The sequence below is a fragment of the Barbus barbus genome, assembly GCF_936440315.1.
Source record: "Barbus barbus genome assembly, chromosome: 29".
In the NCBI taxonomy this organism is placed as follows: Eukaryota; Metazoa; Chordata; class Actinopteri; order Cypriniformes; family Cyprinidae; genus Barbus; species Barbus barbus.
In genome coordinates this window covers 10232335-10250063 of record NC_136757.1, presented here as the reverse complement: position 1 = coordinate 10250063, position 17729 = coordinate 10232335, and the positions used below count along the sequence as shown (strand labels likewise).

Below are 17729 nucleotides of genomic sequence, written 5' to 3'. Positions count from 1 at the left end.
TCCACCGCAGCGCGCCGCTATTGCGCGCATGCGTAGCTCTGGACCGTTTCATCTGTCAAAGAATGACTAAACCTCGAGCCTTTGCACGAACGATCGTGACGTCACATCCGTTATACATGATACGAGTAGGTGCTTTCCGGGAGCGATGGCTCTGTTTTACACCAGGTGTCTCACAGAGCTACCAAAGCTAAATGTGAACGATGTCCGCCGACTGTGCCGGACACAATCTTCAACTCCCGACAGCAAGTTGGAGAAGGGGTTTAAGATGTATGCATCATCGTTCATTCATGGATATGAAGGTAAGTCTTGTATACATGTTTTCTTCTGACTCGGATTGCTGGCTAGCTAGCTAACTAGCGCTAGGCTAGCATGCTCGATGTTAATGAAACTTTGGTTTATATATTTCATTTATTATATTCCACAAGTTATAGTGGATGGCATTAACATAGCTGTGAGATACCACTTTAACAACGAGTGCAACAGACACCATTTCACATTAATTAAAAATGTTTAGATATGTTTGTGTCCTGGAGTAGCCTGCTTCGCTATAATCTGTTGTTTGCAATTCAAGTGTCAAATAAAGACAGGCAAACAGGAGAGTTATCCGTGAGGGCACTGTGCTTCAGGTCGATGAGGAAGGCAGAAAAACCTCATACTCTGAAAGTAGGGCGTCATTGGTTGTATCTGTTCAAGTTCAATCAGAGGCTGAAGTTGGTTTTCCGTTTTTGGCTTAAGTTCGACTGAGATGTTCATGCTCAGCTGTTCACTTCAGATGTTTGTTTAAACTTGGGCTAAGCTTTGCTTTGGTATGGGTAAAACTAGGTTTAAGGTACTATATAAGATTATTTCACTTTTTGTATCATTTGAACTGACTAAATATAGTTTGAGATTTTGAGTTTGAGGTTCTGGAATTGGTTTGATGTCGAGCAGTGCAGGGAGAGCATAGGCATACCTATGTTTCAAGTAAAGTGATGTCCAAGTTTTGCCTACATTTACATGATATGGCCAAGTTCCATATGGCCTCTCTTTTTAGTTTTGTTCAACGTATGTGTTTTGTGTTGCCAAAATCTATATGCTGACTTAAAATTTTCTGTCTACAGATCGTTCTTAGAGATTCAAAGCCTGTTGTTTTGGTGACGTCCAGTTGCTCTTGTGTGGCTGGGACTGCAGTGTGTAACCATACAGTGGCCCTTCTCTACCAGACTGCTCACTTCTCACAGCTCAGTGTGCCAGTGGTTCCACCAGTTCACAGCTGCACTGAAGAGGATCAACAATGGCACAAACCTCGGACTGCAGTAATTTTCTTAATCTCATATACAATGATCAGATTTAAAGTGAAAACTGGTAAAACGTATTTATTCTTAGGGTGTAAAACCAGGACCAGTCGGCAAGATGGTTGTCACAAAGCCTGTGCCAGGTCGGATGTGGAAAGGCGGTTTACGGTAAATTAACACCACATTCGAGCTGGGTATTGATTCAAAATTCAAGAATCGATTCAGACTCAAAAGTGAGAATCGATTATTACAACATAATCAGACCATTTAAATCTGTTATTGATTTGGGTCGGTACTGTTAAAAGTTTTTTTGAGCTTTACCTCAATTTAAGGCTGGGCGATATGGACCAAAAGTCATATCCCGATATAATTGGGCTAAATATTGATATGTCCCCATATATTGTATCACAAAATGAGAGCAAATGTGTAGTCACAGTTTGAACTACGTATATTGATATAGGCGATGTGGTCAAATTTCATATCTCGTTTACAGATATATCAATATATTTATAATATCGATATATCGCCCTGCCTTAATTATATGCCTTTAATTCAGTGACCTAACACTGGATGGGTTACAGTTCACCAGGAAGAAACTGTATCAACCCTTTCAGACTCGAGCCTTAAAATGGCCGCCTGTAATTTTCCTTCTTATTTTAGCTGTAAGAAGGGTAAATGGTGTTAAGCAAATAAATCGATTTTTGGACTTCCAAATCGATTGAAATTTTATAAGAATCAACTCTGAAGCCATTTATTTATAATTTTCTTCAACACAGTACTAAATCACATTATACTTTTTTTTTTTTTTTTATTGCTGTGTAATTTCTTTGTGCCGATTGTTAAAATATCTATTGGGATATATATATACACTGCTCACTAAAATTAAAGACATTGTTAAATTTGTAACTTACCTTTCCACCTTATGCATTTTTAAAGGAGCACCCTGACGAGAGGAATTCTCGGGCCACTTCCTGACCTGTCTATGCTGCGGGTGGCAGAGGCATACAGTGAACTGGATCCTCTGGACAGGCCGTTGGTGTCTACCATGGGTATGAGTGCTTCCAAACCACTTGTAGAGTCAGAGTTCGGAACAGTGCAGAGAGGGAGTATTATTTCTTATCAGCAGCCCAAACTCCATTCTAAAAACTTTGAACTACATCCCGATGCCCCACCCTATCCCAGCCTTCCCCTGGAGGACCACAACCTTTCACAAACGGAGTGTGTTTGGGTGTGCACAGAAGAGGAACTGTTGCATCTGCAAAGCCTGAATGTTACCCATGATATGGCACATAAAATTGAGGCGTCAACACGTGAACAAAGCGCCGTTCCAGAATGGCATGTTCTACGGAAGAGCAGAATAACCTCATCAAGGTTTCGTGAAGTGTGCCATGTCCGTGGCCTCAGTACCTCTGAGTCTCTAGCTGAGAGAATGCTACGTGGTACAAGGCAGACCACAGATATGAAAAGGGGAGCAGAGATGGAGTTTGAAGCTGCTAAGGAGTATGCTAAATGTGCACATGTAAATTACACGCCTTGTGGGCTGGTGATCCATCCGCAAGCACCATGGCTTGGCACTTCTCCAGATGGAATGGTATATGACCCCACTATTACTCCATCATTTGGTCTAGTGGAAATAAAGTGCCCCAATGTAAAAAGTTTTGTGGAATGTAAATATTTGTCTATGTGTGATGGGAGTTTTCAGCTGAAAAGAAGCCATGCATACTTTTGGCAGATACAAGGACAACTTCTCTTGACAGGGCTAACATGGTGTGATTTTTTTTGTTTGGGCTGAAGATGATTTTTTTTGTACAGCGCCTACATGTGGACAAGGAAGTACAGCACCTTATTCGACTTAAGTGTGATCAGTTTTATTTTCATGTATTTATGCAGAAGTACCTGTCGATGAAAAGTAACATGTAGTAATAACGGTGCAAAACTAAATAAGCAACATGTAATAAATGTACATAAATTTATAAAGGTATACTATTGTGCATTTATTTAATAGAATGTTAAACATTTTAACAGAAACACTTGAAGTTATATGGAACATCTTCAATAACAGACCATTGTTTTAGCTTGTTGAAGTTGTTTCCTATTACTTTGAGGAAATCATTTAACCCATGCCCTGACAAGGGGTTTGTTTTGGTAATTTACAAGCAGGCAGGCGACAGAAAAAAGTTCATTAACGTTACCACTGATGGATAGTGGAATTATGTTACTGAAAAGCTTGTTCTCCTTCACTCTCCTAATCACCCTTTCAACATGCACTCTTAGACGTGCTATCTTTTGTGTCTGGAGGACACTCTGGACAGGCATTTGTCTCCTTTTCTGTAGAAAAGGGGGGCAGTAAACCTTACATTTCACCACATCTGAGATCGAAAATCCCTTGTCAACCATGATGGCCATGTCGTCTGTGAGAAGGTCAGGTAAGCCTGAACATCTGAAAAGTTCCTTGTCGCTAATGGACCCCTCATACAAGGAAGACACAAAGGTTATTGCACCATGGGGGGCCATCCCAATTAATCCCTTCATGGTGCAGTGAGATTTGTAATTTGAGTACATTTCACTTTGTAGAAGCAGGGATGATGGCGTCTGACATCTTAGCTCAGTGCAATCCACAATGATCTGGGTGTCGGAGAAGTCCTGGAATACTTCAGGGAGATTGGCTTGCACATCATCTTTTTCCATCCAGATGCATGCTGAGCCTAGAACGGTGTAGAGGTAGTTTGTCTATGAGGATATTATCCGGCTAACAGTGGACTGGTGAACAGAAAACCTGTTAGCCAAGTCCCTCTCCTTAAGGCCAGCTGCCAGGTACATCAGGAAGAGGAAGAACTCATCTATAGGTTGCAATGACTGGGGAGGGAGATGGGGTTGTGTGTGTGTTAGAGCAATGCAGAATTTAGCCTGATCTTGTAGAAGAAGAATAAACTACAATAATAAAAATACAAACCGTATGTGTGGGACGGAGCAAAGAGATGGTTTCATTCTTCCTCTCAGCTGCTTTTGCCCTTGATGTCCGAATCATGAGGGGAACTGATGGCTGGATGAGACTCCAAAATATCTTTAAATGGCGATAACTGGCAAATCTATAAAAAAAACAAAGTATATTTAAATATTTATTGTTCTAATTAGCAGAAGTTGGAAGATTAGCCATACAACTACACAAGATTAGCACTACTTTAAAATATTTTTACAAAAGTAGCTGTCCAAGAAAAATACTCGAGTAAGAAAGTATTTAGTAAATGTATATATTCAATTTAAACAAAAAATACATTTACAATGTAATTTTCTAATTTTAACTTTTACATAAATTTTATATATATATATATATATGTGTGTGTAAAGTGAGGGCGATGCATGGAGTTACATTACTAAGATGAACAATAATGCAGTACATGATAGGTAAGATATATGGGGGATAAGTTAGGAGAATGATGCAGCTTACTCCCAGGTATGTTACTCCTATATGTGTCGTACATCTATCTGGTATTACACCTTACACTCATACTATCATCTAAGAATAAGATAATGGCCATACATATGAAAGGTGGTAGAATTAAATGTACCTTGTGTAGAAACGGATGTCATCATCAGACCCCGCAAATCTCTCTAACCCGAATGAGGCCTGGATTTTCAGTTTCTCCATTTCTATTTCCATCAATTTTATTTTTTCTTTTAGCTGATGGTTTTCGGTCGCTGCCATGTCCATAGCAGCGGGCTCTGGGACAGAAGCGTAATCATGCTCCACCACAACAGCAGCGCATGCCATAGGCCAGGGGTCTTCAACTAAAATGGCTTGAGGTCCAGTAATGAACCCTCCTCACCAGCCGAGGTCCGGACAATTCTAAAAAACAATTGATGGTTTTTGCCAGGCCAGGGTATATGCTAGATATTTAAGCTTAATTTCAAGACTTTTAAAGACCTTTTTTAAGACCTGCACAAAAATAAAATAAATAAATAAAATAAAATGACTGTAAAAAGCATGATTTACAGTTCAGATGCAGGCTTTCACAAAAAACAAACTATTATATTAATTAAATAACATATATAAATATATTTTACTGCCTTAATTGTTTACATTTTACAACACATTATCTTCTTGTTGATCCACCAGTTCACATTTACAACTCTGCATGTTTGCTGCTTAAAATCATGCGTTGTTTTCACATTGGTCTTTGACAACAGCAAACGTACAGGCTGATTGAAAATGTAAAATCATCCTCTTCCAGCGGAACGGCAGTACACAAGCCCAAGAGACAGACTCCACAAAGCAGCGCAGCAGCTCAATCTGAAACGTGCAGCGATCATATTTATTGAATGAATAGCCTTTTAAGTTTAATCGCAATTCTTGTCTCTCAGTCCCCACATTTAAGACCTTCTGAAATCATAATTAAGGCTTTCTTGTACCTTTTAAGACTTTTTAAGTACCCGTCAACTTTCCTAATTTTTGAAAATGCCATCATTTTTCACTCACTGAGAGTTTCATCTGTCTGCGCGCATGCAGCGCACCGCTCTTTGCTCTCATCACTGCACGCACGACTGCACCGAAATGGCTCTACAGCTGACCTTGATGTGCTTAATATAAATTTTATTTATTAAATTCGCGTTTGGTATTTATTTATTCATTTCATTATGTCAAAAGCCTTCACGAATTCGGACCGGAGTCTGCCAGTTGGCGAACTACCGTAAAGACTTCAAAAGCTGCGCCGACTGAAATAGAAGCGCCTCGTCAGGTTTAAATCTTAACCTTCTGTTTTAGACGGGTCCGTATGGGACGGCTTTTGGGTCCGGATCAGGACCGCGGTCCGCCTGTTAGTGACCTATGCCATAGGCTGTTCATCGGGGGGATCGTCAAAGGACGCTGGTCTGTCAACACGTTCCCACACACTGGGTCTTGATGGGGGGGGTTTAAAGTTGTTCCATTTGAATAACACAGGGACAACTCCCTTCTTCAGACGTCTTTTCCCACCTTCCGACTTTGCCTCAGATATGTCCCCTGGTAGAAAGTGACGGCTGCACACTTTGCTGTGTGAAGTCACAGCAAACCGATCACGCCGAATCAATACGAACCACTGTCTCCTCAGGGCTTCGTCAAGAGGAAAAGCATGAAAACTGAGGCCAGCGCTATAAGCTGAACTAGCAGTACAATGTGGGACACAGCAGTGCTCGTGGTACTGCTTCTCTTGTTTTTGAAAAGTAAATTTCTTAGCAGGGGGTGCCATTGTCTCTTTGTTTACAGTTGGTGCGCAACGGACCGGAAAGAGCTTACTCGTATCATGAATAACGGATGTGACGTCACGGCAGTCCGTGCAAAGAGCCTTATAGGCTATTTCAATGGGGAAATCCATACCTTCGAGTATGATACGAGGACGGAGCATGTGATTTGTTGAATCTAGTGTACGAATACGCCCTTCATTGAGTTGCTTTGAGTTTGAAAGAGTCAAATGAACTGTTACATACATACATCTCGGATCGAACGAACGAATATAATAGCATCATTGACCGAGATGGCTCTGTTTTGAGTCTGAACGAGAGAGAGATCTCCCGTTCGTGAACGAATTGAACGAACTGGTAGCTATACCCAGTTCGTTGACCGGGTAGGTCGGCCATTCTGTCAATCTAGTTCATCAATCAGCAGAAAGCGGATGCAAAGCACAGGTATCCGTACTGTGCACGCTTGTTTATATTCATATTTTACATACAGAATAACTCCTCGTTTAACATAATCTCAGATTTGAACGTGTAAATCTCTGCCTAAACAATTAAATGTTAACTAGCCTAGTATGCAAACAAATAAAAAAACACTTGTGCTTTGGTCATCCGAAAAGAGTGTAATTTAAAAGAGAAAAAGAGTAATGACTTTGATCACTTATTTAGACTTATTTTATTCATTTAATGAGAAGGGCACACTTTTTAATGAAGCCAAATCGGTTTTTATTTTGTAACAAGTAAATACGTTAGTTGAACAACACATTTTGCCGCACATGCTGACGTATTTGTGTAATATGGAAAAATGGTCACTGAACGAATTAGTGAACGAATCATTTTGGTGAACGAACGAAAAATGAACGAGTCTCTGGAAAGAATCAAAATTTCCACCACTACTGGTTATAGCAGAGCATAATGAATGACAGCTACAATGTGGGTATTACAGATCACATGTGTCTTCTCTAGACTTGTATGTTTGTTGTGATATACTTTATGGAATACGGCATTAATTAGGATACACAAAAATGGTAACTGTAATTTGTTACAGTTAGGCTACGTCAAAAAACAAAGTAATCAGACTACAGTTACATTTAATAAAAGACAAACAAATAAATAAAACGGGAATACTATCAGGATATACATACATACATATATACACATATAAACATCCAAAGAGGAGGTGCAATCTAAAAGTCATTTCAATGGAGTCATGTGACGTGCTCATGAACCTAGTCGCACTCGAGTAGAGCTCCGTACGTTTGGCCTCTTTTTGCTGATTTTTTTTCGTTTTGTTTTAAAGGGCATATTGCAGGTTAGAGACTCCAATGAGAATACATTGTATAGAAAAATACTGTAGGAACTAGATTTTTTTATATATTTTTTTAAATACGCTATTAAGGCTTCTGGAGTCGTTTTTGTGAGAGAATTTTACTTCCGCATCTGAAACGTCCGTTAGCCAAAACCGGAAGTGACGCATCAAAAGGGAGAGCGGTCCATTTAAACCACAGGAAAACAGAGGGGGGGCGCTCAAGATGGCGATGTGAACGGTCGTGTTTTTATGAGCTGAGACAGGAATATAGGGTCCACTTAATTTAAGAAGTTTTAAATTGTATGGTTGCTTAGAAATGCTAAGGATTCATTTGTGAAATAACTTTTGGAGGTCTTGAACAACTTGTTTTGTGTTCTGAAAACACATCACCTGATTGAATTGACGGACAGTGCAAGTATGGAGGACACTGTAGGGATGGAGACCGAATCTGCATCTGCGAAAGATAAAAGGTGCATTGATGATCTGCATTCTTATGCTTGCAAAGTGGCTGATGGAGGTACCTGTAACACCAATCCCAATACTCCAAATAAACGTCCACCAAAGAAAGCTAAGAATGACGGAGGGAGTGAGCTGTCTTTGACTGAGATGCAAGAGAACATCATTCGTATTCTGACGGCATAAATTGATCAAAGAGCTGATCAAATTGACATGGCAGTCAAACAGAACACTCTACAAATCGAGGGAATTAAAAAGTCGCTCGATAACTGTTATCAAGACATTGCCGATTTAAAAAAGGAGAATGCATATCTAAAAACACAGTGCGCCGAATCTCAAAAGAAACTCCAAGAAATGGAGCAGAAGACGAATGACGCTGAGCGGTACAACAGGCGATGGAACCTGCGTCTTTACGGAGTACCTGAGAGATCTGAAGAAGATGTCAAAGCGGTTGTGAAAGAAATATGTAAGGAGATTCTTCCAGAGGCGGAGCGTACTTCAGTGACAGACGCCATCGATGTAGTCCACAGGATTGGCAAACTTCCAGAGCTGAGGAGGAATGCAACACCGCGACCAGTGATCATCAGGTTTCTTTCTCGGACGACAAGAGACTTGGTGTGGAGAAATGCCAAAACGAATGAATATCTGGAAAGGAAACATCTACGTTTCAAAGAGGATCTGACTACTGCAGATAAAGAAGCACGCACCAAGTTATGGCCTCTTGTTGAAAAGGCACGCAAAGAGGGAAAGCGAGCATATTTTGTGGGTAACAAAGCATACATAGATAAGAAAGAGGTTCGAGTTACCTAATGTTACATTAGCTAACTGAAATGTAGCTTGCTTGAAGTAGCAGCCTTCTTTTGAGTAAACAGTATTCTGTATATAAAATACGTTTTTGTTATGTAGAAGTGTTATACTAATATTCAGATTCAAATGAAAGCAAAACCATGTTTACAGGTTGTTACATTTTGTTTGTATACTGCAGAACGCTAAGTATAAGATATGCAACAAACAGTTATGCAACTAACAATATTCAACAAAGACCCTTGTTTACTAGTTTAGTTAAAAAGAGGACAAGTGTTAAATGTCTATTTCTGTTTTCTCAATTAATGCCAGAGGTTTACGTAATCTTTTGAAAAGGAAATCTTTATTTTTATTTTGTAAAGGAAAGGGTGTTGATTTTTATTTTGTGCAGGAAACGCATGCCTGTAAGGAAGATGAAAAATTTTGGAGAAGTCAATGGGGAAATGACATATGGTTTTCGCATTGCACCACTAGATCTGCAGGGGTCGCTATATTAAAAGGAAATTTCAAGGGTAAGGTCCTAAGCCATGAAACTGATCATTTGGGAAGAATGGTAATATTACATGTTAACATTGATCATACTCACTACACTCTTGTGAATTCATACGCCACCAATAACAGACAACTTAACAATGAGTTTTTTACAAATATTGAAACTAAATTGAAACTAATTAAGAATAAATTTCCCCTGGCAAATATTGTATGGGGAGGTGATTTCAATAGTGTATTTGATGAAGATTTAGATCGATGGCCATCAAGAAGAAATGAAGCTCATTGTGAAATTAAAAATGTATGTACCCGTTTGGATTTAGTTGACATCTGGCGTCTCAAATATCCAGACACAAGGATGTATACATGGAATAACAAAGATTATTCTAAGCAATCACGCATTGATTTTTTCCTAATATCACAAGAACTGGAACAATGTGTTCAATCTGTGTGTATAGAGCCGTCAGTTTTAACAGACCACAAGGGTACGTCAATCTCTATTAATGTACATGGTCCAGTTGAATCGAAATTCAAAAGAAGTTATTGGAAATTGAATAAAAAGTTATTAGATGATCATTATTTTAAAATAATGGCTTCAAAGATAATTGACAAACACTGGTCTCAAGCTAAAATAATGAATGTTTATGGACAACATTGGGAGATGATGAAATATGAAATCAGGAACTTAGCTATTTCAATGGGGAAATCCATAGCTTCAATTAAAAGACAAAAAGAATATAAGGTTATTAAAGAAATAATGCGATTGTCCAGTAAAGGTGATTTGAATATGCAAGAATTAATAGATTTATCATCATTACAAGAACAACTAGATAACATTTATGAAGAAAAAGCAGAAGGTGCATTTATCAGATCAAGATATAAATGGTTGGAACAGGGAGAAAAAAAACACTAAGTATTTTTTTCATTTGGAAAAACGGAATGGTGAATAGACTTCTTTAAGTAAATTGTTAATTAATAATACAGTTATAGAGGATGAAAAAAAGATTTCACAATTTGTTGCTCAGTTTTATAAAGATTTATATACTTCTAAATTAGTATCTTCTGATTTGAATAACTTTCTAAATAGTGTTAAAGATAAAGCCAAAGTTATTGATGATGATTTCAAGATGTTTTGTGAAGATGATTTAAAATTGGAGGAAGTTATAGAATGTATTGGTAACCTTAAAGATAATCGTTCTCCAGGTAATGATGGGCTTATTAGTGAGTTTTATAAAGTCTTTCGAGACAAGTTAGCTCCTTTTTTGCTAGCAGTGTTCATAGAATCCATTGAAAGAGAGGAATTACCCGCTTCTTTAAGACAAGGTGTTATTACATTAATCCCAAAGCCAAACAAAAATATTCTTTATTTAGAGAATTGGAGACCCATTAGTCTATTAAATAATGATGCCAAATTATTTGCCCTAATTTTTGCCAAAAGACTGAAACAAGGATTAAAAAGTATCATAGATGAGGAACAGACCGGATTTATTCAAGGAAGACACATTAGTAATAATATTAGATTGATACTAGATATGGTAGACTACAACGAATATATTTTAGAGGATAGTTTTATTTTGTTTATTGATTTTCACAAGGCATTTGATACCATAGAACACCATTTTTTATTCAGAGCTATTGAATTTTTTGGCTTTGGCAGTTATTTTCAAAATGCTATCAAAACCTTATACAAAGGGTGTACCAGTTCTGTAAAATTATCAAGGGGGACTTCTGGCAGATTTAATATAGGCAGGGGAATAAGGCAAGGGTGTCCGATCTCCCCTTTTTTGTTTTTGTTAGCTACGCAAATAATGGCCCTTCACATTAGAAAAGATGATTTTCAAGGAATTGCTGCATTAGGGAGAACATTTAAGTTGTGTCAGTTTGCCGATGACACTACTTTATTTTTGAAAGATTTGAATGAAATCATTAAAGCAGTGAACTGTATAAAAGAATTTTCAGAAGTATCAGGTCTAAGAATGAATATGAATAAATCAGTTCTGTTTCCTCTCAAAAAATGTTCTTTGACTCATTTTCATAATATTCCAATTAAAAACCAAGTAACATATCTGGGAGTTGTTATATGTAAAGATGAATATTTGCGTAATGATTTAAATTTCAGTCCAATTATTACAAAAGCTAGTAAGAGATTTAATATGTGGTTGCAAAGGGATTTGTCAATTCAGGGGCGGGTACTTCTGTCAAAAGCTGAAGGTATTTCCAGATCAGTCTATACATCCTTATCATTGGATATTCCTCCTAAAGTTACAAAACAACTGGATAAAATGCTTATTGATTTTATCTGGAAACATAAGCCTCATTACCTGAGAAAAGAAATTTTATGCAACTCCAAAGATAATGGTGGTTTAGAGGTGTTGAGTTATGATACTTTAAACAATGTATTTAAAATAAATTGGCTTATTCAGTACTTAAAAAATAAAGACAGTATTTGGAACTCCTTTCCCAAATATTTATTTAAGCAATTGGGTGACCTCGATTTTTTGTTGAAATGCAATTATTCAATTGAAAAACTACCAGTTAAGCTTGCAAAATTTCATAAACAAGCTCTTATGGCATGGACGCTGGCCTACAAACATAATTTCTCACCAAGGAGGTATTATATTTGGAACAACAAAGATATCTTATACAAAAATAAATCTTTATATTTTGATTACTGGTTTGAAAACAACATTATAGTAGTTAGCCAGCTCTTAAACAATGATGGAGTTTTATTAACATATAAGGAATTTATTAATAAATTTAAAATACCAGTTAGACCTAAAGAATTTGCAGTTGTAATGGATGCAATCCCTCAAAAAGTTTTGACCCTTCTCAGAAGTGCATCACAGGAGAAAGATTTGAATTTTCAAGAGATCAAGAGTAAAATATTTATTGGTAATACAAATATTATACAAAACAGACTCTCAAATAACTATATTAGGAATATACTTAATAACACTGTTTATCCTCCAGCTCGCTTTTTCTGGTCTTCTGTATTTGGAGAAGTGAATTGGCGTCAAGCTTGGCGAACAGTAGACAAGTTCTATATTACTAATAAAGTAAAGGAGGTTTCTTTTAAAATAATGCATAGAATATATCCAGTTAAACATGTGCTGGAACGTTTTAAATTAGAAATTGATTACTCTTGTGATTTCTGTAAAGGTGAAAAGGAAACAATTTTTCATTTATTTTTTCACTGTATACATACAAAAATATTTTGGATTGATGTGGAGTTATTTATTAAGAAAATGTTGGACATTTCTCTGCAGCTGAGTGGATTTGATGTAATAATATATTTCGGTGATCATGGATTTGATAAATATAAAGCATACTTCATACAATTGTTAATTTTTATGGGGAAGTTTCATATTCATAAAATGAAGTGGTCAGGCTCCAGACCAAACTTTTCTCATTTTATAAACGATTTCAAGCTGTATTGTAAAGTCCTGTGTAATTGCACAAACAAAAAGGCTATTAGAACTCATAATATTGTAAGCAGGTATGCTATTGTATAAAGTGAGGCCCCAGAAAAAAAAAAAAAAAAAAAAAAAAGGTTTGTAATTTTTTTTTTATTTGTCTATTATATTTTGTTCTGTCCTCTGGCACTGTTTCATTATACTAATGTTGTTCATCTTTTTCTATGTTTCTTTTACACTTGATTGTTTCTCGTTGTATTGTTCTGATGTAAGGCATAATAAAAAAAAAAAAAAAAAAAAAAAACACAGGAAAACAATCCGGTAAACTACAAACTTGCTAAATTTAACAATAATGTTTCCCCCAATTGCTCCTTTTGCCTTCAATCTGAAGAAACAATCAATCATTTGTTTTGGGAGTCGGGACTGTGTCTATTGTAAAGTATTTTGGGTTGATTCTTCCAATTTTGTTAAAAAATATTTATATCCAAATTTCTGTATAACCCCCAAAATTGTCTTTTTTGGTTATTCTTTAAATTTAGACCCTTCTCACTGCAAATTTATTATTAATATATTGCTATTTCTTGCTAAATTTTACATTCATAAATGTAAATTTTCAAAGAAAACTCATTTTTTATTTACAGGAAAGATTTTGATGTATGTAAAATCGTTGAGTAACTAAATTATATTGCATGTAAGACTCTCTTATGGTGTAAGTCTTATAAGATAACTTAGTATGCTTTGGATTGTTGTTTGTAACCCTCATTGTTTTTTGTTGTTGTTGTTCTCTCTTTGTCTTTGTAATTGTTTTTTTGTTATTGCATAATAAAAAAATAAAGAAAACAATGGATCGCAGACAGTTCGGACGCTGAGGAAATTTTCAAATCCTGCATTAACGGTTCATATTGTATTTTCATAAAAGGTTATATATTCATTTGAATTTTTTTTAACCTGCAATATGCACTTTAAGTTGTATTCATTGGTGGTGCTTTACCTGATGGCATGCAGTCGTAAACAGCAGGAGTTGTCCACATCGGCTTCTCCAATTAAGAAGAAACCAAGCCACCGACCGCGAGCGATATGGTGGACAAGATGGCGAACACTGTTGCACACTTTGAGGACATTAACCGAGTTAACACCGCGGTCAAGCCAGCCGCCACCTGGCTCTAGCTGCACGTCTGTTTGTGGTATTACGGTACGGAGACACGAAGCGGCCAAAAAGCTGACGAAGGGCTATATTTCAGCGGTTAATTAATTAATGTGTCCCAAAACACAAAAGATAAAATACACAGTGATATTATGTTCAAATATATTATACTGTGGAGTTTTCCATAAATATAAGGTCTGCTAAACTGCATTATAGCACTGGTTATTTCCTACTATTTTCTACATGGATTATTCAAATTCCTTCAGAGTTAATACGAAAATGTCAATAAATTATTTTTCAGAACGACCAAGTGGTTTTACTGTCGAATTTGGGAGAAAATGAATGGCAAATTCTGTCACAATGCATTATAGCACTCCTTGACACTTAGACAGGCATTATTAAAATTCCTTCAGAGTTAACATTACATTTTCAATACATTCTTCTTCAGAACGACCAAGACTCTGTTTGTGTCAACTTTCACTGGGTTTTACTGTAGAATTTGGGAGAAAATTGAAGGCAAAGTCTGTGTCAGTACATTATATCATTGACCATTTCTTGATTTTATGCAGTCATTATTAAAATGCCGTTAGAGTTAACATGAAAATTTCAATTAATCCTTCTTCAGGGCACACAAGACTCTGTCTGTGTCAACTTTCATGATATTTTACAGTAGAATTTTAGAGAAAATGAATGGCAAAGTCTGTCACAATGCATTATAGCACTGACCATTCCTTGATATTTCAGAATCAGAATGAGCTTTGTCAGGTATGTTTGCACATACAAGGAATTTGACTTAGTGACAGTAGCTCCACAGTGAGACAGAATGGCAGCAACAGGACAGGACACAGATAATAAAAAATAAAATGGACAATGTGCCAAATAGCACAAACACAATATACAAAATAGACAATTCAGTATGTACAGGTATGTTAGCTGCAAATTTGAAATGTAATATGTGTAAAATAAAATAAAAAGTATGATAGTGTTGTGTGTTTCATGTTTATTGTTAATAGTGTCAAGTGTTCATGAGATGGATTGCCTGAGGGAAGAAACTGTTTCTGTGTCTGGTCGTTCTGGTGCACAGAGCTCTGTAGCGTCGGCCAGACGTCAACAGTTCAAAGAGGGAGTGTGCTGGGTGTGAGGGGTCCATAGTGATTTTACCAGCCCTTTTGCTCACTCTGGATAAGTACTACTCTTGGAGACTGGCAAGGGTTGTACCAATGATTCACTCAGCAGTCCGAACTACCCTCTGTAGTCTTCTGAGGTCAGATTTGGTAGCTGAGCTGAACCAGACAGTTATAGAAGTGCAGAGGACGGATTCGATGATGGCAGAGTAGAACTGTTTCAGCAGCTCCTGTGGCAGGTTGAACTTCCTCAGCTGGCGAAGGAAGTACAACCTCTGCTGGGCCTTTTTCACAATAGAGTCAGTGTGAATGTCCCACTTCAGGTCCTGAGAAATTGTAGTGCCCAGGGACCTGAATGACTCCACTGCAGTCACAGTGCTGTTCATGATGGTGAGTGGGGGTAGAGCAGGGGGGTTTCTCCTGAAGTCCACAATCATCTCCACAGTTTTGAGCATGTTCAGTTCCAGGTTGTTAAGACTGCACCAGACAGCCAGTTCCTTAACCTCCTGTCTGTAAGCAGATTCGTCACCGTCATGAATGAGGCCAATCAGTGTGGTGTTGTCTGCAAATTTCAGGAGCTTGACAGAGGGGTCTTTAGATGTGCAGTCGTTGGTGTAGAGGGAGAATAGCAGTGGGGAAAGAACGCAGCCCCGAGGAGCTCCAGTGCTGATGGTGCGGGTGTTGTATGTGTATTTTCCCAGCCTCACTAGCTGCTGCCTGTCTGTCAGGAAGCTGTTGATCCACTGACAGACAGGTGGGCACGGAAAGCTGAGTTAGTTTGGGCAGGAGGAGGTCTGGAATGATAGTGTTAAAGGCCGAGCTGAAGTTCACAAACAGGATCCTCCTGTTCAGGTGTTGCAGTGTGTAATGCAGTCCCATGTTGACTGCATCATCCACAGACCTGTTTGCTCTGTAGGCAAACTGCAGGGGGTCCAGTAAGGGTCCAGTGATATCCTTCAGATAAGTCAAAACCAGTTTTTCAAATGACTTCATGACCACAGATGTTAGAGCTATAGGTCTGTAGTCGTTAAGTCCTGTTATCTTGGGTTTCTTTGGGACGGGGATGATGGTGGAGCGTTTGAAGCATAAGGGGACTTCGCACAGCTCCAGTGATCTGTTGAAGATCTGTGTGAAGATGGGGGCCAGCTGGTCAGCACAGGATTTCAGACAGGCTGGTGTCACACCGTCTGGGCCTGGTGCCTTCCTTCTCTTGTTCTTTTTGAAGACCTGGCGCACGTCATCTTCTCTTATCTGCAGTTCAGGTGTGGGGGAGAGGGGGGTTGCAGGAGGTGTGAATGGTGTTTTTTCAAACCTGCAGTAGAACTCATTCAGATCGTCTGCCAGTTGTTGATTCTCCACAGTGCTGGGGGATGGTGTCTTGTAATTGGTGATGTCTTTCAGACCTTTCCACACTGAAGCTCACTGGAAGAGAATTGGATCCTTAATTTATCGGAATAATTCCTCTTTGCCACTCTGATCTCCTTTTCCAGTTTGTATTTGGCCTGTTTATGCAAGACTCTGTCCCCATTCCTGTAAGCATCTTCTTTGGCCTGATGGAGCTGTCTGAGTTTTGCAGTGAACCACGATTTGTCGTTGTTATAAGTTAGATGAGTCCTGGTAGGAATGCACATATCCTCACAGAAACTGATATATGATGTTACAGTCTCTGTGAGCTCGTCCAGATCATCAGCAGCTTCAAAAACACTCCAATCAGTAAGGTCGAGACAGGTTTGTAAAACCCGCTCTGTCTCATTAGTCCATCTCTTTACAGCCCTTAATACAGGTTTAACAGATTTAAGTTTCTGCCTGTAGGTTGGAATAAGATGAACCAAACAGTGATCAGAGAGTCCTAAAGCTGCTCGTGGGACAGTCACAGAGTGATATGCGTCCTTTATCGCTGTGTAACAGTGATCCAGTATATTACTGTCTCTGGTGGGACATGTAACATGCTGTCTGTATTTTGGCAGTTCGCGGGAGAGATTTGCTTTATAAAAGTCCCCGAGAATGATTAAAACTGAGTCTGAGTCTTGTTGTTCTGTGTCTGTGATCTGATCAGTGAGTTTCTGTAAAGCTGAGCTCAAGTTCGCTTGCGGTGGAATGTAGACACTCACGAGAATAAACGAGCAGAACTCCCGCGGCGATTAGAAAGGTTTACAGTTGATGAAAAGCATTTCTAGATCTGAACAGCACATCTTCTTTAACACTGTTACATCTGCACACCACCTCTCATTGATGTAGAAGCATGTCCTGCCGCAGCGCGATTTCCCCATTGATTCCGCGTTGCGATCTGCTCTTATCAGCGTGAAATTAGGCAGATGTAAGGCGCTGTCTGGAATGGTGTCGTTCAGGCAGGTTTCCGTGAAATACAGAGCAGCAGAGTTTGAAAAGTCCTTGTTAAACCGGGAAAGCAGAAGGAGTTTGTCCGTTTTGTTGGGTAGAGAGCTGAGATTCGCCAGATGGATGCTAGGCAACGGCATTCGAAATCCACCTGTCTGAGCTTCACGA

General features: G+C 38.3%; 1 protein-coding gene across 1 annotated transcript; it reads left to right on the top strand.

The window, feature by feature from the left end:
* The first annotated feature begins 103 nt into the window (after positions 1-103).
* Positions 104-4123, top strand: LOC306849462 (uncharacterized protein). Its single transcript, XM_079384500.1, has 4 exons — positions 104-299; positions 1101-1295; positions 1366-1442; positions 2211-4123. Exons 1-4 carry the CDS (start codon positions 201-203, stop codon positions 3064-3066), a joined length of 1227 nt encoding a protein of 408 aa, XP_079240626.1. The 5' UTR covers positions 104-200; the 3' UTR covers positions 3067-4123.
* Positions 4124-17729: the final 13606 nt, after the last annotated feature.

Coding starts and splice junctions, on each gene's coding strand:
- LOC306849462 (XM_079384500.1), top strand. CDS start 201: ATGTCCGCCGACTGTGCCGGACACAATCTTCAACTCCCGACAGCAAGT. Junction 1,296..1,365: donor GGCACAAACCTCGGACTGCA/GTAATTTTCTTA, acceptor ATTTATTCTTAG/GGTGTAAAACCAGGACCAGT. Junction 1,443..2,210: donor ATGTGGAAAGGCGGTTTACG/GTAAATTAACAC, acceptor GCATTTTTAAAG/GAGCACCCTGACGAGAGGAA.